Here is a 26,548-nt window from a genome sequence, read left to right on the forward strand (position 1 = left end):
CATATCTTTGAGTTCCAGGCCAGCCAAGGCTACAACAAACAACACCCCCCAACCCATAAATAGGAAATAAAACAGAATCTAATAATAGTAACTCTTAAAAATATATATGTAGGGGGGCTGGAGAGATGGCTCAGAGGTTAAGAGCACTGCCTGCTCTTCCAGAGGACCCGAGTTCAATTCCCAGCAACCACATGGTGGCTCACAACCATCTGTAATGAGATCTGGCCTGCAGGGACACATGCAGGCAGAACACTGTATTCATAATAAATAAATAAATCTCTAAAGAAATATATACATATATACATACATATATATTTATATATAGTGTGTATGTGTGCTGCCTACTACAGAGCCACCTCTCCAGTCCCTGGTTAGATTGTATTGAAATCAACTGTTGAAGGTGCTGCAGCACTTGATAGTATATTGTTCTTCCCAGATGGTCTGGATGCTTTTGTGGTCATTTTTACTTACTTTCCATGCTGTGTGTTAGGCTGGAGCATGTGGATTGGGCAGCCCTGCTTTTCTGCCTTTTTGATGCTGCCTCGCTCCGTGTGCATTTTTACCATCCCTCTAGCCCCTGAAAAGTGTTCTCACATGTTGTTCTCTAAGTCATCTCTGACTTTCTAGTCTGTTTTGGGATTGTTTATTTCTTGATTGTTTACATATGTATTTCCCAAGTATTCTTTATTTATTTCTTCCTCTAGGTCAGTTGAAAACTCCATTGGAAGCTGGCCAGGTCTCATCTGCATTAACTTGCCATTCCTTTGGGGATGGACTGGGAGCTGCAGACTTGGAGTTGAACTGCAAGTCAATGGGAGAAAACACTATGAAAACAGAACCGGTATCTCCTCTTGCTGAGGCACAAGAGGTTTCGACTGTTGAAGGTGTGTGTTTAGAATGAATTTAATCATGCTTTATGTGTATACTTGCACTTTTATTTCAACTGTAAGGTGTGTTTGTTTCTTGAGACAGGGTTTCTCTGTGTAGCCCTGGCAATCCTGGAACTTGCTCTGTAGACCAGGCCTGCCTGTGCCTCCTGAGTGCTGGGACTACAGTCAAGCACCGCAGCCACCACCCAGCTCATTAGTAATATTTTAAGGCCTTCATACCTATAATCTCCACATTACAGAGGCAGAAGTAGAAGCATCATCACAAATTCAAGGCCAGCATCATTTAAATAGAGGGTTCCACGATAATAAATAAATAAAAACAAACTGAAATACAAGCCCAGGAGAGAGACAGGAAGGGAGGGAGGGAGGGAGGGAGAGAGAGAGAGAGAGAGAGAGAGAGAGAGAGAGAGAGAGAGAGAGAGAGAGAGAGAGAGAGAGAGAGAGAGAGAGAGAGAGAGAGAGAGAGAATCGGACAACCTCACTATGTAGCTCTGGCTGTCCCCTGTGTAGACTGGCCTATAACTCAGAGATCTGCCTAGCTCTCTCTTCCCAGTGCTGAGATTAAAGATGTGTGCCCTCCTGGCCAAATTCTTTTATTTAATGCTATGTTCCGTTCATTTCTGATTTTGTTACTATATTCCCTTTTGGTAAATTTGGCTAGGGACTTATCAATTTTATTGATCACTTCGAAGAAGTAACCTGATTAGTTTCTCTATTGTTTTGTCTCTAAAAGATTTGTCCTAGCTTTCTAGGATCTTATAGTTGCTTTAGCCCTGTCATCTTCTTTTCCCCGAGTATGTGTATGTTTGTGTTTGTATATGTACGATTGCACATCTATCCATTTAATCAGAAGATGTTAAATGCATGTAGGTTCCAACCTTATTCTAAACTGTCTTATTTGTGAATGTTCTATATGTAACACCGATTCACGCGGTTTCTAGATCAGTAGCTCTAACCCAAGTAGTCTTGGTGGTTGCTTGTCTATTATAAAGTGAACAGAAAGGCATTTGCCACCAGAGCATTAGAAGCCAACAAGTGTTGCAGTTTTAAGTAGGTTTGTTTACCATGATGCCTAAAAGAATTGTAACTTTCTCAAACTTAGGTTCTTTAGGCTGTTTGTTTGAGACAGGGCCTCACTTTATAGCTCAAGTTGGCTTAGCACTCCCTGTGTAGCCCAGGCTATCCCCCAAACTCATGGCCATTCTTCTGTCTCAGCCTCTGAGCGCTAGAATTACAGGCATAAGTCTCTTGGTTCTGTTTTCTTGAGTTGAGGGTCTTAGATGTGTAATCATTCTACTTTGGGAAGTTGTGTCTATAGCCCACTGTATCACCAAGTGGGCTTATCTATTTTAAGCCCTCCTGTGTTTTTCTGTTTAACAGAATGGATAATCAAAATGTGAACTCCAAAAACCTTTAAAGTACTTGGAATAGAATGTCTGCACCCCTGTGTGCCTGCTGCGGAGGAACTGAACTTGGAACTCTCTCTCTGAGTCCTCCTGTGTGCCAAAAAGTTCTGGCTGGCTGTTCATTTTACAAAGATGAATGGGCATTCTTGGGCTTAGTGTTCTTAACTGCCTCTGGGAGAGAGTTGTGATTTCGGCAGGCTTGGAGGAAGGGTCTTGGACCATGGGTGCCAGGCAGGTATTTGAAGATGGGGGCAAAGCACTGTGTGGCCCATGGGACTATCGGGTGTGTGCCTTTTAACTTAATTGCAGGCTTCCTAAAGTAGGTAAAGGCTTAACAAGAAAGCTGCTGTCAGTCTGAGGCCATTTACTTTGGAATTTGTGGAGTTCTTGACTTTGAAGTTAAGTCTAACGTTATAGTAGACAAAGGAGCCGATAAGTTGCAAGAAGAAGCAACTCATTCAAAACTCTGCTTCTGTGGATTGCTAGTGTGCTGGTCCCAAATCCTGCCCTCCTGCTGTGTCTCCAGCCCTTCTGATGAGGTGCTGGGTGCTGTGAACACAAGGAGTGGCGAACACAGTTGCTGCCTGGAGGGATTTTGTACAGCGTGAGGTGCAGGCCCATCTGTTTCCCAGGTGCTAGTTTGTCACAGGCAAGTGTCCACTCTGAATAAGAGGCAGTGTGCAGTAGGTGATCAGGAGCTAACGGGAGAAAAGTGTTGTCCTACAAGCAGAGTAGCGTTCTTGGGGTTTGTTTTGGAACAAGGGCTCTGTGGGAAATACAGATGATACAGAAAGATTGCCGAGAAGAAGGCTACTAAAGACTCATGCTCCAGGAATGCGTTATATAAACAAACAGGAAACAGGCTGGGATGTCAGCAAAACAGCCACAGGGAGCAGGGGCTGCTAGAGGCAGTGCAGTCACTGGGTTGTGACTGTTCTCCAGGCTACCACCACAGCTTTGGTGTTCCCAAACCTAGATGGAGTCATGTCTGTGTGAGAGACTTCTAGGCAGCAGTTGGAGCTGGCATAAACAACATGTCAGAGAAGGTTGGCATCTGGGCCTCAGCACAGGCACCTGGGGTAACACTGCCATCTTATGGAATAGATATGTATTGGTGTGTATATGTGTAGAAATTGATATTCTGTGGGAGAGCTGGGAAATGTTCACTGGGACTAGGCGCATGGAGGTCAAGGGACATCTTTATGAGTCACTCTCTTTTACCTTTTATGTGGGTTTTTGGGAATCAAATCACATTGTCAGACATACACAGCAAGCACCTTTACTCACTGAGCCATCTCGTTTGCTCTCAAATATTTTTCTTAGATATTTTTCCTGAGCATACACATACATGTGTGTACATATGTAAACATACTCATATGTATTATCTTTTTTCTTAGCGCTAAGGACTGAACCAAAGATTCATCTCTACTGAACACATACTCTGTTACTGAACTACATGCCTGGTCATGCCTTCTTTTCTCCTGCGGTGCTAGATTGAACCCAGGGCTTTGTACAAATCAAGTAAGGGTTATACAAGTGAGTTATACCCTCAGCCCTAAGTGTATTTTTAAGTTAATCTAATTTTAAATTATCTCAAGCCCATGAAAATGTTGTAAATATAGTACAAAGAAGAGAAGCATGGTGACTCACATATGTAATTCCAGCATTTGCAAGGCTGAGGCTGGAGGGTCATTGTCAGTTTGAGGCTACCCTGGGCTACCCAGTGAGTTCAAGGTCAGCCTGGGCCCCAAGTTTGTTTAGGATGATATGGGGCACACGGTGAAATTCTGTCTCAACAACAACAGTTAGTAGAAAGGATTTCCGTAACCGTCTCTTATGTGGGAGAACGTGACAAAACAGCATCTGATAGGACAGGAGGTGGAGCAGGTATTAAAGGAGTGTTGCTTTAGAGCTTCCAAACAGGCGGGTCCTTCTCCCCTCCCTGCCCCAGGCTCTCATAGAGTTAGAGTATGTGTGTTCAAGCTCCCTGACTAGGTCCAACCAACCACAAACTCCCCATCTCCTGCTGCCTTCTGTCTGCCAGGTACAAGAAGCCGCTGCCACACTCAAGTCACTGTCTAATCTGCTTTTAATTTTTCCTAGTGTACATGGTTTTAAAGTTGATAGGAAAAAGGACAGTGTCCTTTATAATTTTGTTGTTGGTTTTTGGTTTTTCGAGACATGGTTTCTCTGTGTGACAGCCCCAGCTCTCTTGGAACTTGGTTGGTAGACCAGGCTGGCCTTCAACTCTGAGATCCACCTCCTCTGCCTCTTGGGATTAAAATGCTAGGATTAAAGGCGTTTGCCACCACATCTAGCCCTAATTAATTAATTTTGAGACAGAGTTCCTTGTATCCTAGATTGCCCTGGAACTTGCTGTATAGGCGAGGCCATCTTCACCTCCTGACCCTCCTGTCTCCACTTCCAGTGTGCTGGGATTGTAGACCACCAAACTTGGTGTATTTGGGGTTAAGGGCTTGAGCTAAGGCTTTGTACAAAGCTGCCAGGCCTTCTGCCAGCTAGGCTAGATCTTCTGGCATCCTTAATAATTTATTGTAGACAGGGTCTGACTCTGCAGTCCAGGTGGCCCCTAAACTCACAGTAATCCTCCTGTGTTAGCCTCTGAATGCTGGAATTATAGACTTGACCCATCACACCTTGCTCTTTCACTGTATTCTTACTATTTGTTGTTGTTTTCAATTGTAAGCTTGAATGGGGTCATTCACATGTATGGAGTGTATGGAGTAGCAGCTTGCCATTTCATCTCACAGTGTGTCTTGAGGTTAAACGAGTTAGTAAATGCAGACCTACTTCATTCTTTTCTCTTTTCCTTTTCTTTCTTTTTTTTTGGATGGAGTCTTGTGTGACCCAGCCTGCCAACCTGACTTAGTATGTACATGAGTATGGACTCCCAATCCTACTGCCTCTAACTCTAAGACGTAGGATTACAGGCCTGTACCACTGTGCCTAGGCAACACAAGCACACGCTTTATACTGCTAAGGTTGGAACTACAGCCTCACTCATGCTAGGCAAGTACTTTGCTAGGCAAGTGCTCTACTCTATTTATTCTATTTAATGATTGGTTAGAATTATACAATACAGACCTGGACTGTAGCTCATTTGGTATAGTGCTTGCTTAGCTTGGAGGAAGCCTGGGTTCAAACCTCAGTACCACATAACCCAGATATGGGAGTGCACAGCTGCAGTCCAAGCATAAAGGATTAGACGTTCATGACCAGTCTGACATGCATGAGACTATGTCTCATAAAGAAAAAGTTACATCTGACATGATGGTTCACTCCTTTATACCAGTGCTTGAGAAGCAGAGGCAGGAGGATATCTGTGAGTTTCAAGTCAGCCTGGTCTCATAGTGAGCTCCAAGACAGCTAAGGTTATATAGTGAGTCCCTATCTTTAAAGAAAGAAAAAGGAAAAAAGGGAGAGAGAGAGAGAGAGAGAGAGAGAGAGAGAGAGAGAGAGAGAGAGAGAGAGAGAGAGAGAGAGAGAGGGAGGGAGGGAGGGAGGGAGGGAGAGGGAGAGAGAGAGGTAGATAATGCAGATTTGCCATAATTTAACTGAATAAAATTCTTGGACTCTTAAATTTATAATTATGACATTTTAATTTTAACATTTGACTAGTATTGTGAATTAAAATCTCTTTGCATCACTCTTGGATTGTTTTTCATTGCTTCAGAGTAGAGAAAGTTATTCTTTTACAGACCTGTAAATACTATATACATTATTACACAGCACATGTCAAAAAGTATGAATGTCCAGGGACCACATGGCTTCATTGCCGACAAAGAGTCCAGCTGTTAGATCTTGGTGCTGAGGCAGCACCAGACTATGAGAAGTGGCTCCTTTCCACTGGCTGGAGAAGTGATAGGTGACAGGACTCAGCACAGATGCTGAGTGCCAGGAATGAGGTACAGCATGTAGTCATGTGCCAGCAGTAGATGGTGTGTGCTCTCTGCCACCCGGGGCCACCTGGATCCCTTCCCACACAGTGAGTGAGCTGAGCCTAGATGGAGTGGAGTTGACTGAGCCAGGGGAGGAGGCGGGGAGAGGAGGCACAGCATGCACAGGCATGTGAGTGGTGGGGCACGGAGCTGTCATCTGGGCCAGGTGGCACTGGCTGAGGTGGGAGCTGAAGCTTGGTGTGGAACAATGATTTTAGAAAACAAGATAGAGTTGAGGACCCAGAATTAGGCCAGTTTGAGTGTCATCTACCTGAGGATTTGAGATAGTGGTACTGGGCATACAAAAAGCTTAAAGTAGGTCTAGCTTTTTTATTAGTTTTTGTGTAGATAAGTGTTTTGCCTGTATCTGTCTTTGCACCACGTTTGTGTTTGGTGTCCGTGGAGGCCAGATGAGAGCTTCAGAGTTGCTGGAAATGGAGTTACAGACAGTTGTGAGAAGCCACCTGGGTGCCAAGAATCAAAGCCAGATCCTTTGAAAGAAAGCAACCAGTGCTCTTAACTGCTGAGCCTTTGCTCCAGCCCCTAAAATGGGCTTTTATAGTGAACAGACTGTGTTCAACCCCCTAGCACTGCAGCAGCAAAATGAAACAATAAAAATGCTAATCTAAGATGGCTTCTGATAGTGCAGTGCCTTTAATCCCCAGTACTTGGGAGGCAGAGGCAGGTGGATCTCAGAGATCAGGCTGGTCTACAAAAGCTAGTTCCAGGACAGGCTTCAAAGCTACACAGAGAAAACCCTGTCTTGAAAAAACCAAATCAAACAAAACAAAACAAAACTAACCTAGTTTAAAAGCTCTTTCAGAAGTATGAGGCAATATATATTTATTTTAATAGGAAAAATATAAATCATTGCCCAGGCATGTATAATTTATAATGTACTAGCCTCTCAAGGAGATGAATGCTGCCAATAGCCAGAAGGCCCTGGCTTTCTCCCGGAGGAAGACACAGGTGAAAACATAGACCTGCCAAGCCCTTGATTACTCTGCATACAGGAAGGCCTCCATATGGCCCTGGCTCTCAGGGACCACACATGCATGCATATACATGTATGCCTGATTTCTCTATTACAGGTCTACAGAAAATAAGAAGCCCTCTGATCCCACTCTGCATTCTCTATTACAGTGTAATAGTATGACTGCAAACACAGAAGCTTTGTGCGTTTTTATTTTCTCAATCTCGATATGGTTGACTCAGCCAGCGGTTGTCTAGGGTTGGACTCTCATCTGAAAACTTTCAGCTACTTGAAGATGATGGCCGAGGGTCTTGGCATTTTATTGGCACTTCCAGGTCCTCAGTGCAGTAGCCTCTGGGAAGTGACTAAGAACATGGCCTGTGTTTTTAAACCAACAGGGACTGCTAGGAATCTGGTGTTACAGCCTCACTAACAGGAGATACTGTCACCTTTGCCAAATTGTTAGAGATGACTTATGGATGCTGCTGAAATTGAAGAATGGGATGGAGGAATTAACTGGGCTTATTGGAAGCCCAACTGCCTGGATGCCTGTGGTTGAAGATCTTTTGATGTTCACTCCTTCTCGCACTCTGCCTCATTAATGCCGCCATCCTTGAAAAGAGCTCGTGGTTTGACTGACTAGGGGCTTTGTCCTAGTGACACCTGGCAGTGTCTTTTTCCATAGGGAACTTCCATGCCTATCTAAGCCTGTGTGACCTTAGCACTACCACCCCTCAGAGGCACCCAGGTGCCAGGCTTGCTTCTTGGCAATGAAGCTGTCCCACCTGCTCAAATACAAAGAGGAATCAGGGATTTTAATTTGGGGAAGTTGTCCCATTCATCTGTCCTGCGCCCCCCAACTGACTTCATTGTCTTTTCATTGCCAGAGTGGTAGACTGTCAAGTTCCATGTGTCCCAATTTAGCAGAAAGTCAGACCACATCTCTCCTGGAATCCGTTCATAAATAAGGAGATAATGCTTAGGACATTGGTAGGCTATAAAGATGAAATTGAGTTGGCTCAGGAAACTTATGCATGTAGAATGGTTGGTTAATGCTGGCCTGAATTCTGTTGTGAGGGCTTCCCCTTCCTTCGTTGACTTGGGTAAAGAATATATAGGTTTGCACGGTAAGAATTACAAAGTTTTCAATGGGCATATTGATGTAGGCCTATAATCCCAGGACTTGCACTGGGGAGGCAGGAAGTCTAGAGTTTGTAGGTAGTCTAGGCTACATATTCCCCTCCAAAAACCAAAATTTATGAAAAAAAGTTACCAAGGTCTTAGACTAAAACAATCAGGTGGAATTCATTAGGGGTAATTTTAATTTACTCTATAGTTTTTTGATGGTATTTGTCGCTTTCATAGGCAAGAAACTGAAGAACCAGACTGACTTAGGAGCTTAGATACGTGGCTAGTAAAGGCTGAGCTGTTGTGACCATGCAATGAAGATGCAGGCTGGCAGGGGCGGGGAATGACACTTGTCTCCTCTGCTTATTATTCAGGTCAATTCCAGAAAAGCTGCTCATAAGTACAAAGTAATCCTTGGAGAGTAATACTAACTAGCCCATATTTATTGTGCACTCAAATCCCAGGCAGCCCTCTGAAAGACTCTTGACATCTAATTTATTCAACTCTCGTAACTCAGAGATACGTTGCCTTTATTATCTCCACTCTGCACACGAGGCAAGGGAAGTAAATTGGGGGTTCCAGGATTTTAACAGACCATCCAACTATGAAGCCTACCTATGGCTTCATAGCCACTTTGCTTCTTGCCTTATGTAGTTGATAGTGTGCATACAAGCATGCAGTTTTGTTTTGAGACAGGGCCTTCTGATCCCGAGCGTACAGAATCAGGAGGTGGGTCACACCTGACTGACCTTGAACACCATATGTATCTGAGGATAGTTTTGGATTTCTGGTTCTCCTGCCTGTAACTCCTGAGTGTTAGGGTGGCCAGTGTGTACCACCTCAGATTGTGCAATGCCAGAAGTGAAAGCATGCAAGGCAAACACTCTACCAACCAAGTTACCATGCAAGCTCCCGGTTTTACTGTATGTCGTTTTTTGAGGCAAGGTTTCACCATGTAACGTAGCTGACTGGTCTGAAGCTTAGTGTCTTCACAGGCTGCCTCACACTCCCAGTCCACCCAGCCCTTTACCTTAGCCTCGTCGTGCTAGGATTACTGGCATATTCTACCATACTTAACTAGGTTCACAGGTTTTTTTTGTTTGTTTTGTTTTGTTGTTTTTGTTTTTTGAGATAGGGTTTCTCTGTATTGTTTTGGAGGTTGTCCTGGAATTCACTCTGTAGGCCAGGCTGGCCTTGAACTCACAGAGATCCGCCTGCTTCTGCCTCCCGAGTGCTGGAATTAAAGGCGTGCGCCACCAACGCCCGCCACGTTCACAGTTTTTATTAATGAGAATGATGAGTCTTCATGGAACTAGCCTACAGTGCATGTGCGAATGTGTGTGTGTGTGTGTGTCCGTGTGTCCACGAGTGTGTATGCATGAATGTGTTTGCACATATAATTGCAGTGCCCACAGAAGCTGGACAAGGACATTAGATTCCCAGAAGCTAGAGTTACAGATGGTTTCACACCAAAGTCCAGGCCTAACTTGGATGTTGGGATTTGAACCTGGACCCTCTGCAAAAACAGTTCATGCTCTTTACTACTGAGCCATCTCTCCAGCCCATAGATTTTATTTACTTCAAAGATGTTACCATTTTGGCATTCAGCTTTTCCATTACAAACAAGTGGATCACAACCTGGGGCTTTAAACAAGCTTCAAGAATGTTGGGGTTTATCATACCTGTACTTGACCTCTTGTTACCCGCAGGTTGTTGATGACAGTCTTTGATGCACTTTGACCTTAAATCTGTTCATGCAGCATTAGAGTTGCCTGAAGTGGTTGTTGAAAGATTATGAAAGGGGCTTATTAAGTTGAGCCATATGAACTAGCCAATATTTAACCTTTAGAAATCTGTAGAAATAGGAGATGCTTTGACATTTAAGAGCACTGGCTACTCTTCCAGAGGACCAGGTTTAACTCCCAAAACTCACAGGAAGGTTCACAACTGACTTAACTCCAGTTCCAGGGGACCCAACACTCTTCTGGCCTCCACAGGCTCCAGACTTGCATGCGATACACAATCATACATACAAACAAAACAGTCATAATAAAATATAATAATAATAATAACAACAATAATTTCAAAAACCTACATAAAAGGTTCAACCTAATAGATCCAAGAGGAGGAAACCCCAGAGAACCTGGGGTGTGTAGGTGTGTGTTTGTGCCTGCGTGCATACTTCTGAGGGAAGAAGTTTTTGTTTTATTGTTTTGATTCAACACTGGGCCTCTTGCTTGCACCTGTCTCTGTTCCCAAAAGGCTGGTTCTGCTGGGTTTTGGTATTTTTTTCTCCTTTAAATATAGAATTTTAGTGCCAGATATGGTAGCTCATATCTGAAATGCAGCATTCTGAAGAATGCTAGCCACGAGGTCAGGGCCAGCCTGGGTTACGCAGTGAGATTAGAGGTTTGAGTTTTGGATTCCTTCCATTGATGCCCTTTTCTGGAGTTCTGTATCTGAGCAATATGCATCCCGCCTCACGTCAATACCTTCCCTCTTACCTGTTGCTATTTTGGCTCTTCTTTGTTTGTTAGCATAGGCATAAAACATTTCAAGGCCTTCTGACTTGTCATGTGTTCATGTTCTAGGGTTTTTGTTGAAGTTCATCATATAACAGCATTTACCAGATCTCCAAACCAATTTTGAAGTGAAGATATTTGAAATGTAGTGTTTAACTTAGATTGAGATTTAAACATTTTTTTCTTTTGATGGTACTTGCAAAAATAATCATGATCTATTCCAGAGATTTAGCATGTGACCTGTTTCTAATAGAAAGTATGTCATTGCATTAAGGGAAAATTTACATTCCCCAAGAAAAGTCCTAAGGATATTCTGTAGAGTTGGAGTGTAAAAGATAATTACTCCTATTGGGTTGAGGGCACTGTGAAGGGAGATCATTAATGAACAATATCTTTCCCTTCTTCCCTCCCTCCCTCCCTCCCTTCCTCCCTCCCTCCCTCCCTCTCTCCCTCCCTCCAAGAAAATATTTATATATTTTTATGTGTTTAGGTGTTAGACCTGCATTTTTATCTGTGTATATATGCATGCAGGGTCCAAAAAGATCCAGAAAAGGGACTGGAGTTTACAGATGTTTGTGAGCTACCATGTAGGTGCTGGGAATTGCACTGGGTCTTCTACAAGTGTAGCTCAGGCTGGCCTTGAACTTGAGACTGTATTGCTTCTACCTCCTGCTTACTCGAATAACAAGTGTCTACTCCTTACACCCAGCTGTGGAACTGAGTTTCTGGGGCATAAGAAGACCCTATGACAGCTTTACTCCATGGTACACTGCAGACTGTTATCTTCTATTTATTTGAATATAGGAGACTTAAAGTTGGAATTTGTTCATTGAGTCCTGGGTTCTCATGCTCTCTTGTCCACCTGCTTGGTTGCTTTGTGTTGTTTGTTTGCAGTATTTAGGTTTTTTAAAACCAGTACATGGTGACATGTCAAAGCTCTACTATTGTAAAGCCACCTTGGTTTCATAAGAGCCCTCTGACTCTGTCCACATAGACTGGCAAAGAATGGTGGTGAATTTAAACCTGGTTCAGTGCACAAGTCACTTTAGCATTTACCCCAGTTATGCCCAGGATCTGTGAAACCCTGAGGACATAAGGCTGTGTCGGTTTCCTTTTTTTTCTAACACCGAATCAAGGTTGTTCCTGGAAGTTGGGTCTCTTCTCTCCAAATAGTGCTTTGGGAGGTAGCAGTGTGTTTTGATGTCTTGGGCAGAGTTTGCCTTCCACTGCCACTTTTTTTTTTTTTTTTTTTTTTGGTTTTTCGAGACAGGGTTTCTCTGTAGCTTTAGAGGCTGTCCTGGAACTCACTTTGTAGACCAGGCTGGCCTCGAACGCCACTGCCACTTTTTGTGGCTGTGTGCTGTGCATATTCCATAATAGCCAGCCAATCCAGGACTCTTTATTTTTATTTATTTATTTATTTTTTACAGTTCCAAGTACTTTGAAGAAAACAGATGACTTTGTGACAGTGAATGTGCCAGCTGTGGACCTAGACCACAAGTTTCGATGCAAGGTTGTGGACTGTTTGAAATTTTTCCGCAAAGCTAAACTGCTGCACTATCATATGAAGTACTTCCATGGAATGGAGAAATCACCAGAGCCAGAGGAAAGCCCAGGGAAGAGGCATGTGCAAACTCGGGGCTCTGTAGTGCCTGACAAGGCTGGCCAGGAGAGCCTGACCAGGAAGCGGGTCTCTGCCAGCTCCCCAAGTGAGTATCTTGGTTCTGTGATGTGTCCTGGGAGAGCTCTGACATTTCTTAGATGGAAAGCTGCCGTAGGTTGATGATCCAGTTGAGCAGGTGGTTCTTGGGAGTTACATCATAGAACTGAAGCCACTGGGAGGAAGTAGCAAGCTCTGCCTCTCTCTGTTCATGTGACTGTTCATGAGTTGCTGTGAAGGCTGAGGCACTCCCAAGTGGGGACATCAAGCAAAGGAACGCTGAGATCAGCCAAGTTGGCCCCAGGGCAGATGGATGCCACCATGCTACCCCACAGATCCATATCCCATTCCTGTCAGGACAGAAGTTCAAAAGACTTCAAAGTGAGTGTGAGTTTGTCTGTTGCTGGGTGCAGTTGTGACCCGCTAACCCTTCACTGCTCCTCAAGATGCTTTCTAAAATTACTCAGTACAGAATCCGCAATGCGCTGTGCAGCCACCACTAAATCTCCCTCCCCACCTCGGTAGAGGACTTCTCCCCCTCCCCTTGAGGTTTCTTCTAAAATTGAAAGAAACTGAAACTGTTTCCAAGAGTATTTCAGAATTATTAATGAATTTGCAATAAATTATAATTTTAGACAGTCTTGTTTATGCCAGGCTGCTCTTTAAGTATTGAGAATGACTTTGAACTCCAAATCCCTTAGTCTCTGCCGCCAGAGTGCTGGGACTACAAAAGTGCACCACTATACTCAGCAGATTTCCAATAAACTCTTCAGTCTTCTAAGGTTATTTACATCTGAGTTTGTAGTATCAGCACAGGTTTGTTTTATTTATTTTTGTTATATCTCTGTTACTGAAGTGTGTAGGTATTGAGCTAGGCAGATAGGTCAGTGGGTAAAACACGCACTGTACACATGAGAACTAGAGTTTGGATCCTCAGCACCCATATAAGAGCCAGGTCAATAGTGTGGGGCTGGAATCCCAGAGCTGGGGATGTGGGGAGGAGGAGACATGGATCTCAGAGGCTCATTGGCCAACCAGCCTGACCAAATGGTGAGTATCAAAGGGTAAGGTAGAGAGTAATTGAAAGCATTCAGCATCGGTATCTGATGTCCATACACACATGCAAGGGCAAGCACACCTGCACAGTCATGTACATATACCATATTCACATACACACACACAAATCTCCAATATTAAATGCAATATGGCATTTTTTGAGACACCTGTTAGTGTCTCCAAGGGAGTATAAGAAGACATTTTTTGGGACACTGGGGTAGGGCCATGAGTCTAAGATCTCTGGCCCAGTGAGAAGGCAGTCTTTAGTTGTACTAGGAAGACATAATGCATCAGGGTTAAGGTTGGTCATATGTGTTGGGTTACTCACCAGGAATCTAAACCACATGTGCAGTTTACTATTTTTTAATTATTTACTTTTATTTTATGCATATTGGTATTTTACCTGCATATTTATCTGTGTGAGGGTGTCACATCCCCTGAAATAGAGTTGCAGACAGTTGTGAGCTGCCATATGGGTGCTGGGAATTGAACCCAGTCACTCTAGAAGAACAGCCAGTGCTCTTAACCATCTCTCCAGTCCACAGTTTTCTGTTTTTGAGTAGCCACATTTTTAAAATGTGAAAAGAATGCTTTTAATAGTATATTTAGTATATTTAAAATAATCTGTGGTACCTTGTGGCAGTGTGGTCAGTGGCAGACCACGTGTACAACCATAGCGTCACAAACATAGTGTCCTAAAATTATGTTGTCTGTGACATTGTAGCCATTGAAGTTTGTGCATATTCTGTGTTGTTTGGACATTGGAATTAACTAAGGATGAGTTTCTCAGAATATATCCTGTGTAATGGACATATGACTTAACCTTTTAGTGTGTCATCAAAATAAAAATCATGACTTCTCTAGCTTATGTATTTTTCATAGAAGTCAGTCTTTAAAAACTATCATGTGTTTTCTACTTAGGAAACCTAAATCAATACAAAGTAGCTTTACATGTTAGATACCCAGTAGCTGTGAATGGGTGGCCAGTGGTATTCAATTTGTTGGCCTCTGTAACTCTCTTCCCTTCAGGTGGCTGCATTTGGTGAGACTAAAGGTGAATTGCTTTATCTCCCATTCAGTGGTAGTCCTTCCAGGTTAAACCACTGTGTAGGAGCTGGGAGTATGACTCAGCTATAGAAAAGGCACTTACCATCAAGTCTGATGGCAAGAGTTCAGCCCCAGGACAAGTGTAGAGGTGCTGCACAGTATCTGTAGGGTAGAGAGACTGGGGACACAGTGTCTACTCATGTTACAAGGACAAATTGAAGGGAGAAGTCTGTGGTACTGGGGAGGAGAGGGAGTTACATTGAGCTTTTAGATCTGTGTTCATTTGCATTTCCCATTTTAGGAACAGTGCTGCCAAGCTGAAGCAGGAAAGCAGCTATAGACATATAGTAGATGAGTGATGCACATTTCACAGCTCCAAAGGCCTTGTGAGGGAGGAGTGGTCCCCCAGCTCCCCACTCTATCTCCCAGGGGCAGGAAGGGACCCTTCCAGGCATGACCAGGTCAGGGACTGTTAGTTTCTTGCCTTAAACATACCTGATTACTAAGAAAAGAACAAGATCCCAGAACTGTAAGCAAACATTAATGACTCTTGAATGTGTTTAATTCTAGCTGCAAAGGAGAAGGAAAAGAATAAAGAGAAGAAATTCAAAGAGCTTGTGCGAGTGAAGCCAAAGAAGAAGAAGAAAAAGAAAAAGAAAACCAAGCCTGGTAATTTTCCCTGGAGGGCTTGCCTACTTAGGAATGACTAAACAGGCCTTTCCTAGGGCTTGTGGGCTCAGCATGGGCCCTGGAAGAGGGTGCGGGTTGAGGCAGAACACTCGACCAACTCTTGGAGAGATTTAGCTTATTATTATTGCATGTGCATTTGTTATGTATATAAATGAAGGTGTCTACAGACCACAATGCATGTGCCTCAGTGAACACGTGGAGGTCAGAGGGCAATTTCAGGAACTGATTCTCTCTTCCCTCTGTGGGTCCAAGGATTGAACTTAGGTCATCAGACTTGTGAGGCAAATTTCTTTTCCCTCTGAGTCATCTTGCTGGCCCCTCAGTCACATCTCAGAAGGTTTGACTGGCCTTTGTAAATGCTTCCCCACTTGTTGCGCTGGCCAGCGTGCTCTGTTACGGGGAGGAATATGGATGTGCACAGTAATAGCTTTTACATAATAACTCTTTTTTTTCCCTTGAGTTTTTTGAGACATGGGCTTACTCTTTAGCTCAGGCTAGCCTAGACCTCATTCTGTAGCTCAGGTTGCTCTCAGACTCTCAATCCTTTAGCCCCAGCCTCCCAAGCACTGAGATTACAGGTGTACAAATCTTCATAGTTTACTTGTGTAACTGTTACACACCTAACTCTCAAGAAAAGCTTCAATTCTTGAAAAGTGTGTTTTAGTCTCATCAACAGTCTTTTAAAAAAATCTCTTCTGGCACTTGGGATGCAGAGGCAGGTAAATATCTGAGTTTGAGGTCAGCCTGGTGTCTACAGAGTGAGTTCCAGGACAGCAAGGGCTACACAGAGAAACCCTGTCTCAAGAAACAAACAAATAAGTCTCTGTTTAGCCTTGAGAGGTAAAGCGATGCCGATGTCGTGTTTTATTCTCGGTGTCCCTTTTGACTTAAAAAGCCATTTTACCAGAAGAGAAGGGCAGGAGCAGGAGGAGGAGGAAGTGACGGCCCTTCGCCCCTGTCTGTGGTGTACTGCCGCAGGCCTTTGAGCTCTCTGAACTGCAGACTGCTTGCTATTGAGTTGCTTCTGGGATGCCTGATGGTGCCTGGGGTTGCTGTTCTTGTAGAATGTCCCTGCAGTGAAGACATCAGCGACACCTCCCAGGAACCTTCTCCACCCAAAGCATTTGCGGTCACCAGGTGTGGGTCCTCACACAAGCCAGGGGTCCATATGAGCCCGCAGCTCCATGCTTCAGATAATGGAAACCATAAAGGGAAACTGAAAGCATGTGGTAAGAGCTCACTGTCACCTGACCCGTCACCTGCTAGAAAGTGTGTGCTACCTGACCAGTGGGTGTGGTAGAGTAAGGACTTAGTGACTGTAAGTAGTCAGACACTGAGGTCTAGCCTTATCCCTGCAGTTGGCCCCGCCTCTTTTCCCTATGATGCACAGAACCCCAAAGGTGGCTGTGGACAGAGATGGCTATAAGCCAGGTTCTGGCTGCCTGGGGACAGCTAGGGAGCATTTTGAGTCCTTAGGGTGTGTGTGGCTCACAAGAAGTCACTCTTCTGATAGTGACCTCAGGGTTTCTGGGAGCCCCTTTGTATCCCTTAGTGAAATGAGGACATGTAGTTCCCCCCTTGGCAGATAGCATGCATCATTTGAGCTGTTCTAGAAACAAGCCCTGAGAGCAGTGTCCTGTTTCCAGGCCATGGAAGTTCCTGGAGGAGGGGCTGAGACAATGTGATGTGCGGAAATGTTATCTGAGTTTAGAGCACTGACTGTTGGCCCCTCTTTGCTTTCAGAGGAGGATAATTTGAGCGAGTCCTCTTCCGAGAGCTTTCTTTGGAGTGATGAAGAATTTGGTCCAGATGTCGATGTGACCACCAACCCAGATGAGGAGCTTGATGCTGACGACCGCTATGACTTTGAGGTGGTCCGATGCATCTGTGAAGTCCAAGAGGAAAATGACTTCATGATTCAGGCAAGTAGAGCTCCCAGAACACAGGTTAGCAGAGGAGAAACTGATCATCCGAGGGGATGTGAGGCCCACAGTGATAGTGAGCTGTGTCAGCTGCCTCCGGCATGCCCTACTCACAGCAGCAGACCACGTTTGCATTTTGATTCAGCGTTCTGAGAATTCTAGGCTGTTGTAAATAGAATGAGAGAGGAGTCATTGAGGCTAAAGGGGACAGCCTTGCCTCTGTCCCACAGTAAGGAATTGGATGACAGGGACTTAAGACTGGAGTGGCAATTCAGTCTTCTTCATGGATAGTCTTCTCTTTGACATAAATTTCCCTTATAACGTGAAAAAACAGAGTCTGGTTTCATAATTTTGTCTGCCACTGTCACCTGGTGTTACTTGAGAGGAGAGAGTGTGTGTGTGTGTGCGCGCGCGCATGTATGTCTGTCTGTCTATCTGTCTGTATCAGTGGCAGCAGGTGTTCTAGTAAAAGGACTGGCAGCCCACCATGCATTAATACTCTCCATTAGGAAGAACAGGCCCAGCCCCCTTGGTTTGCTTTCTTTGTTTTTATGTACATGGCATCAAATTTTGAAATTGACTCCATTTAATGTACATAGTTGAATTTATGTGTTTTATCCTTTTAGTTGATGTGTTTTTAGGTGGAGTGTCTATCTTAGTTATTTTCTATTGCTATGATAAAGTATCCTGACAAAAGCAACTTATGGGGGAAATTACTTTGGCTCACAGTTCTAGAGGGGTAGATAGGATACAGTGTGGCATGGTGGCAGGAGCTTGAAGCCAGCCCGTCATATTGCATTAGCAGTCAGAAGAGTGGAACTAATTAATACCTGCCTGCATGCTGTGCTGGGCTTACTTTCACTATTACAAAGTTTAACATCCCCTCCTAGGGAATGGTGCCATCTATAGTGAGAGGGTCTTCCACTTAACCTACCCAAGAGAATCTGAAATAAACAGACCCAGAAACTAACCTGATCTAGACAATCCCTTGTTGAGAAACTCTTCACAGGTGATTCTAGATTCAGGCTGGTGAAACTACCCACAGTCTCACTCTGGCCATTTGTCCTCAACCTTGCTGTATTCTGTCTCTGCTTCCTAAATACTGAGATAAAATACTGAGATTACAGTCACATGCTACCATGTGTCTCTGCTTCCTAAGTATAGACTTTTGTGGTTTCTTCTAGAACTTCGGAGATTTGGGGTCTTTTGTTTGTTTGTTAGGTTTGGTTTGGTTTTTTGAGGCAGGGTTTCTTTGTTGCTTTGGAGGCAGTCCTGGAAATAGCTCTTGTAGATCAGGATGGTCTCGAACTCACAGAGATCTGCCAGAGATCCTCCTGCCTCTGCCTCCCGAGTGCTGGGTTTAAAGGCGTGCACCACCACCACCCAGAAAGATTTCGTTTTTTAAGAACCTTATGCCTGTTTTAGCTGGGCGGTGGTGGCACACTTTTTTTTTAATAATTTATTTATTATGTGTACAGTCTTCTGCTTGCGTGTCAACAGAGGGTACCAGATCTCATTCTGGTGGTTGTGAGCCACCATGTGGTTGCTGGGAATTGAACTCAGGACCTCTGGAGGAACAGTCAGTGCTCTTAACCGCTGAGCCATCTCTCCAGCCCGGTGGCACACATTTTTAATCCCAGCACTTGGGTGGCAGAGGCAGGTGGATCTCTGTGAGTTTGAGGCCAGCCTGGTCTACAAATTGAGTTTCAGGACAGCCAAGGCTACACAGAAAAAACCCTGTCTTGAAAGGCGGGGGGGGACGGGGACGGGAGGGGACACAAAACAAAACAAAAACCTGCATTCTTTATCCTTTTGCAGTTTATGTTGGTGTGAAATGAGGACTGTGGCTTCACAGTTGATTGGCGATAGAAGCTGAGAGGTGGGAGTGGCAGCAGTCAGTCTGGAATCAGTACTATTTAGTTAATCTAAATTTTGGTTTTGAGACAGATTCTAAAGTATCCCAGGCTGGCTTTGGTCTCACTATGTAACTGAGGTTGGTCTCATGTTCCACTACTCCTCACAGTCTAAATGTTCTTTGTGTGTGTGGCCTGTACCAGAGCTCATAGCCTCATTTGGGCACTTCAGATACAGCTCTTGGGACTAAAGAACTAAGAACTTTTAAAGTAAATCTCCATGTGGTCAGTGGGGAGTGGAAGTCAGTAGGGAGTGCTCCTTCCCGTTTCCTCTCCCTCTCAACAAAGGGGCCAGCTTCTGGGGCTTCCTGCGTTCTCAGGTTTGTTACTTTACTCTTCCCAGTGTGAAGAATGCCAGTGCTGGCAGCACGGGGTCTGCATGGGACTGCTGGAAGAAAATGTGCCTGAAAAATACACCTGTTACATCTGCCAAGACCCTCCAGGTAGAGATCTCTGGAGCCGGGATGAGAGCAGTATGTAACCCGTCATAACACAGCAGCTTGTGAGACACCCTGTCTGTGCTCTTAATGAATTTCTTTGCTGATGGCTAGGTGACTTCCCTCACCCTTGTTGCAAGCCCACCTGGTGGCCAGCTCTCCTGAACCCAGCAGTGAGAGAATGTGTATGTAGGTGCTTACCTAGCAGAAGACTTGACCTTGATCTAGAATGTTTCTTGAAATGTACTGAAAAAAGACATGATATTGTAAATGATAAGCACAAAGTGGTACAGCAGTCTAGAACGTCCGTAGGCCTGGCTGAGACTATCCACAGTGTTAACTGCTCTGTGAATTAGCCCATCGTTCTTGCTCAGGGCCTTGCTGGGTTCTTGTTCCAGTTTCAGCAGTGAAGCACTTTCCTTGAGAAATTTGAAGCCAGCACTTGGCATTTCAGGATGTTGGCGGGTACACCTGCCCACACTGCATCACTGCCCCTGGGAAGGGAGACACGCTCTGGAGAGGAAGAGCCAAGGCATGGTGTATCAGCTTGTCACTACTCTTGTGACAGTGTCTTGCTCAGTTCCTTAGCAGGATCAATTGGTTTTGTCGTTAACAGGGGTTGTCCATGACTCTTGGCTGTCCCTCCCACCATGCCCAGCTTGTTTAAGTGTTTTTATATTTACTGAAGAGTGAATGAATCTCTTTGGAAAATACTGTTCCTGAGCTTTTGGAGCAGGAAGTACTGCTGAGTTCCTGAGCTAATGTTTTCTGTCCTTTCTAATGTAGTGAGCAGGGCCCCTGGAGCTGTCCAGGTCACCTGTGATATAACAGATGGGAAGCAGGGGTCCAGAGAAGGCAAAGATCCCTGCCACCTGTTTAGTTAGGACCCAGTGGTTCTGTTGTAAAGGGGCTTGGAGCCTTCCATTCACTGGATAAGCCCATTCGAGACACTTTGCCAGTCCCTGGGACTGCAGCCATCAATAAGATGGTTCCTTTTCTTATGGCTCGTAATAGGATTGGGAACAGAAAGCCAAAGTTAAACACAAGACTATGTACAGGTGAAGCTAGGTGCGGGGAGTGATGAGGGGGTAATGGGGACCCTGAAAGGCTCTTTTGATGCTGGATGGTGGTAAAAAGGACACTTGAGATGGGGAGCACAGTCCTGGAGAGGTCTACAGGAACAACACTTCAGACAGAGGCCCACTAGAGGAAAGAGGTGAGGCCAAGAAAAGCATTTTGTGTGTGTGTGTTCTTAAAACCCAGAAAAACCAGAGGGTGGAATGAGGAGAGCAGGAAGGCATGGTTCTGTGGCCTTAGTAGTTAGCTAGGAATTTGAGTTTCCTTCTGTGAGCTGTGGAAAGCTATGGAAAGTTCCAAGTGGAGGAGAGAAGAATATGACTAAAATGTAAGAGAGAATCCAGCCGACCATGGGGTGTGCATCTCTATCCCAGAATGTTCCAGGCTTTTGCTTTTTTCCTCCCCAATCATGACACGGAGACTTCTTACTAGTTTTGAATGATTAGCCTAGTTTAGACAGGCTTCTGACTAGCTCTTTTATTTTAAATTAACCCATTTCTCTTTATTTACCTTTTGCCTCAGGACTTTTTACTTTGTTTCCTTTCCTTTCTTTCTGTATAACTTATTTTCACTGCTTCTTCTGGCAACTGCCTGGCTTCTGATTGTCTCCCTTGTCCCCTCCTCCTCCCATTCCTCCTCAAGCCAAAGTTTCTCCTCCTGTTTATTCTTTTTTTTTTTTTTTTTGGTTTTACGAGACAGGGTTTCTCTGTATTGTTTTGGAGGCTGTCGGTCCAGCCGGGCCTCGAACTCACAGAGATCGCCTGCCTCTGCCTCCCAAGTGCTGGGATTAAAGGCATGCGCCACCACCGCCCGGCCCTCCTGTTTATTCTTAATTCTTACCAGCCCTGCCTATCCTTTTCTTGCCTAGCTATTGGCCGTTTAATTTCTTATTAACCCAGTCAGGAGAAACCAATGTTAGCACATCTTTACATAATTAAACAAACGTAGCATTCACAAAAGTATCACACACACACACACACACACACGCACGCACGCACGCACGCACGCGCACGCACGCACACATACACGTACACAAAGGTTAGAAGAGCCTGGTGGTGGTGGCGCCAGGGAGGCAGAGGCAGGCAGATCTCTGTGAGTTCAAGACCAGCCTGGTCTACAAGAGATATAGTTCCAGGATAGCCTCCAAAGCCACAGAGAAACCCTGTCTCCAAAAGAAACACACCTTCACACAATTAAAGTAATATTCTATAGAATAAACAATGTAACACATCTTTACATAGTTAAAATAATATTTATTCTACAACACTAGAACACTCCATGTGGAAACAGGAGGAGCAGGAGTTTAAAGCCAGTCTAAGCTATATAGTTAGTTTGAGGATACTGTGAGCCACATGAGACCCTATCTAGAAAAAAAGACAGGAGGAGGCAGAGAGAGAAGGGAGAGTAGCAAGGAGGGAGGAAAATAAATCAGAATTGTTATTTGGTTGCCCCTGGGGCCCATGGAAGGGACAGAGCCTTACTCCTACCTTATCTCCAACACCTAGAAGAGGCCAAGCATAGAGAAGGTGCTAAGTAAACATGAACAAAATGAACAGTGATCAGTCCCATTATGGAAATTCATGAGGACTTGACCAATGAAAGGGCAGCCAGCCTGAGCCGGGCGTTGGTGGTGCACACCTTTAATCCCAGCACTCAGGAGGCAGAGGCAGGCGATCTCTGTGAGTTCGAGGCCCGGCTGGACCGACAGCCTCCAAAATAATACAGAGAAACCCTGTCTCGTAAAAACCAAAAAAAAAAAAAAAAAAAAAAAAAAAAGGGCAGCCTGGCTTTCCCTCAGGCCATGTTTGATCCTCTTTTACTGTCACCACTTTAGGTCAGAGGCCTGGCTTCAAGTACTGGTATGACAAGGAGTGGTTGAGCCGGGGGCATATGCACGGCCTGGCATTTCTAGAAGAGAACTACTCCCATCAGAATGCCAAGAAGATTGTGGCCACCCACCAGCTTCTCGGTGATGTGCAGAGAGTGATCGAGGTGCTTCACGGCTTGCAGCTCAAGATGAGCATCTTGCAGTAAGTGTGGTGCCTGCAGCTTTGGGCAGGGTTCTCTGACTCTCAGTTCAGTCAGGTTTTGAGAAAGTGGAAAGCCTCGGAGTTAGCCCTGAGGCCCACAAGTTTAGATCTGTACCAACAATTCTGTTGCTGTGATGAGCAGGTGGCTCGGGTAGCGTGTTTGCCACCATGTGTGGGTCTCAGTGTGATTCCCAGTGCCCCGTCAGTTATGTAATAAGCACATACTCCTTTGTACAGTTGACTTTAATTAAGTTCACTTATTTTAAGACCTGATTGAATTTGATAAGTACATAGCCCATGTAATGAAGACCCTAACCAGGACATACTATAACACAAGTTCTAATAGGTCTTAATAATAAAAGCCCGGAATCAGATATTAGGGGTGAAAGCTGAAAGATCAGAGAAGCAGATCAGCCAGTCACTAGAGCTCTTACCTCTACGAAATTTTCAGATTGAAAAGAGGCTGAGTTCCTCTCTCCCCCAGCCATCTCACTTCCTGTCTATCTGTACAGACCTTCAGACCTCTATGGTAACTCTATGGTAAGCTAGTGGCTAACTCTGCCCCTGATCTTCAGGCAAGCCTTATTTGAGTATAAACAAGGTATCACCACAGGTATGTTCATTTAGGTTTTTCGGTTTTTTTTTTTATTTTTTATTTTCATTTATTGCTAGTGGGTCCTAGGAATCAAAACTCAGCTTATCAGGCTTTTTTTTTTTTTTTGGCAGATTCTTAAACTGTAGCCCAGGCTGGCCTAGAATTCAGTGTGTAGTCCAAACTGGCATCAAACTCACTGTGTTCCTACTGTCTCAGCTAGTTGAGAATTAGGATTACAGGACCACTGCAATGTGGTGTACACATTTATAGTTTGCTTTGTGCTATCTTTGGGTGTACTGTTTTTGAGGGGTTTTAAAACTGATAAAATACACATAATGTAAATTTAAAATGTATCATCTAAACCTTTTTTTTTTTTTTTTTTTTTTTTTTTTTGGTTTTATGAGACAGGGTTTCTCTGTTTTGGAGGCTGTCAGTCCAGCCTGGCCTCGAACTCACAGAGATCCGCCTACCTCTGCCTCCCGAGTGCTGGGATTAAAGGCGTGCGCCACCAACGCCTGGCCATCTAAACCTTTTTATTTAACACAAACAACACACACACACACTGTGCCTTATTTTTTTCTTTTTGTGACAGGATTTCTCTATTTAGTCCTGGTTGTCTTAGAACTCGCTCTGTAGACCTGGCTGGCCTTGAGCTCACGGAGATCCACCTGCCTCTGCCTCCCTATGACCAGCTCTTTTATTTTCTTTTTGCTTGGTATGATTTTGAATTCCTGAGCTCAAGCAATGTTCTTGCTTTGGCCTCCAGAGTAGTTGGGATTACATGCATGAACACCATGTTTGTTTGCTATCTTACTTTTTTTCTGTACATGTCTGTAGTGTGAAGGTCATTACACTGGCATGCAGTCAGTCTCCAGAACTTTTCATCCTGCAAGATCGATTTCTCCATACATCCCCTCCTCCCAGCCCTGACAACCAACACTCTGCTTTCTGTCCCTATGAATTCAACTTCTCTAGATACCTCATAGGAGAAATCATGCAGTGTCTACTTGTTGTTTATTTCACATAGCTAGCTATACTGTATTTGAATTTCCTTATTTTTTCCCTTTTTAAAAAATGTTTTTATTCATTTTACATACCATCCACAGTCCCCCCCACCATCCATTCCTCAAAAAGGGTAAGGCCTCTCACCGGGAGTCATCAAAGCCTGGTACATTAAGTTGAGGCAGGACAAAACCCTCAGTCCTGCATCAAGGCTGAGCAAGGCATCCCACCATGGCAAATGGGTTCCAAAATGCCAGCTCATGCACCAGGGATAGATTTGTGTCCCACTGCCAATTTTCTCTTTAAAGGCAAAATGTAGTATATGTACGTCACATTTTGTTTATACTTTTATTCTAAACACTCGGGAGTCGTAGACAAAGAATCTTAAATCTGCTGCCAGAGAGACTGTACAGAGGATTCAGCAGTTAAGAGTCCTTGCTGCTTCTCCAGAGGACCTAAGTTCAGTTCCTAGCACTGGCATCAGCCAGCTCACAACCATCTGTAACCCCAGCTCTATGAGAGCCAATGCTCTCCCTGGCCTCTTGAACCATCTGTGTGCTTTTGCATATGCATACACACAGGGAGTGGTTGCTCAGACTCCTATCCCTGTCAAAGTCTTGTTCATACAGAAAAGTTGTAGGTCTTATGGAGCTAGGTTTTAGCTTTTGGTGGCCACTTGTTTCCATACAGGCCCTGGAGGACTGTCATCCCCACTACATTCGCTATGTTCTAGACCCACCAGTTACAATCATCTTTCTCTTCCTCTGTCTTCTTTGTCTTTCTTCTTTTAGTGATCAAAAGTTATAATAGAAGTTCTGTATGGTTAAGAAATGAAAGGTGGGCCAGGTGGTGGTGGCGTACACCTTTAATCCCAGCAGAGGCAGACATATCTCTGTGAGTTCCAGGCAAGCCTAGTCTATAGGGTGAGCTCCAGGACAGCCAGGGCTGTTTCACAGAGAAACCATGTCCTGAAAAACCAGAGAGCCAGAGAAAGAGAGAGAGAGAGAGAGAGAGAGAGAGAGAGAGAGAGAGAGAGAGAGAGAGAGAGAGAGAGAGAGAGAGAGAGAGAGATTGTAAGTTAAGAAGTTTTGTGATGGTTCCTGCTACCCTCAGAACTGTTTCTGTTTGCCATCTCCACAGAAGCAGGGAGCACCCTGATCTGCAGCTGTGGTGCCAGCCCTGGAAACAGCAGCCTGCGGAGGGGAGAGTGCATTCCAGACACATCCACATCACAGACACCAGGAGCAAAGAGGAATCCCTAAGCTATAGAACTTTGAATGGGGCGGTGGAGAAGCCCTTGCCCCTGCCGCGGTCTGTGGAGGAGTCCTATATCACCAGTGAGCACTGCTACCAGAAGCCCCGCACCTACTACCCAGCTGTGGAACAGAAGCTGGTAGTCGAGACCAGAGGATCTGCCCTGGATGATGCAGTCAACCCCCTCTGTGAGAATGGTGACGATCCCCTCTCCCCACGCCTAGGTTGGCCTCTTGACCAAGAAAGGATCAGAGGAGACAGTGATCCTAAACCTAGTTCCCCAAAGGTACGTGGCTTGTCTCCTCTCTGGTTTTTTTTTTTTTTTGTTTTGTTTTTTTGAGACAGGGTTTCTCTGTATTGTCCTGGAACTCACTCTGTAGACCAGGCTGGCCTCGAACTCACAGAGATCCGCCTGCCTCTGCCTCCCCAGTGCTGGGATTAAAGGCGGGTGACAACGCCCGGCTGCCTTGCCTCCTTTTACCCTACTTAGTGGCTGAGCATTTTAAGTCCTCCTGGGCTAACCATTCTGAGGAAGGTGCTTCTTAATAGAACTCTTTAAATTTGTGCATCAGAGGGTTTTTTTGGCTTTTGTTTGTTTGTTTCTCTATTAAGATGGGTACAAAGTAAGGGGACCCATTTGAGCCAAAGGCCATGAATTACAGATGATCCCACAAAATAGCATGATTAGGGGACTAAGGACAAACTGAGGAGGTATCAAGCAGAAAAGTTGATTTAAACTTGGAAAAAAATAGAATGAAGAAAAAACATTTTTTTCTTTAGTATCATTTACATTGTAATTGCTCCAGGGTGCTAATTATTAACATGAGCGTAATAGTCAAGCATATTGTTAGGTATAATGTTTTCAACAAAACTGCAGGTTGTTGTTTTCTAGCCTGTCATAAGAAGGGTTAATTTCATTAAAGTATTTGCTACTTTGAACATTTTCCCCCAAGAGACAGACTTTTGCTTGCTATTCAGTTTTTGTTA

The 26,548-nt window shown here is 44.5% G+C and overlaps 1 protein-coding gene across 9 annotated transcripts in view; it reads left to right on the top strand.

The window, feature by feature from the left end:
• Phf20 (PHD finger protein 20) overlaps nucleotides 1-26,548 on the top strand; it is a 103,356-nt gene that overhangs the window by 72,121 nt on the left and 4,687 nt on the right. For 8 of the 9 annotated variants that reach the window (XM_040732646.1, XM_040732645.1, XM_040732649.1 and 5 more), the window contains 8 exons: nucleotides 705-884; nucleotides 12,309-12,587; nucleotides 15,212-15,310; nucleotides 16,396-16,560; nucleotides 17,075-17,253; nucleotides 19,510-19,609; nucleotides 22,515-22,710; nucleotides 25,448-25,847. In XM_040732646.1, the coding sequence (XP_040588580.1) occupies nucleotides 705-884; nucleotides 12,309-12,587; nucleotides 15,212-15,310; nucleotides 16,396-16,560; nucleotides 17,075-17,253; nucleotides 19,510-19,609; nucleotides 22,515-22,710; nucleotides 25,448-25,847 (1,598 nt within the window). The remainder of the gene's footprint in view (nucleotides 1-704; nucleotides 885-12,308; nucleotides 12,588-15,211; nucleotides 15,311-16,395; nucleotides 16,561-17,074; nucleotides 17,254-19,509; nucleotides 19,610-22,514; nucleotides 22,711-25,447; nucleotides 25,848-26,548) is intronic. The other variant, XM_040732648.1, reaches the window with a different exon arrangement.

Source organism: Mesocricetus auratus, unplaced genomic scaffold (genome assembly GCF_017639785.1).
Source record: "Mesocricetus auratus isolate SY011 unplaced genomic scaffold, BCM_Maur_2.0 Super-Scaffold_100028, whole genome shotgun sequence".
Lineage (NCBI taxonomy): Eukaryota > Metazoa > Chordata > Mammalia > Rodentia > Cricetidae > Mesocricetus > Mesocricetus auratus.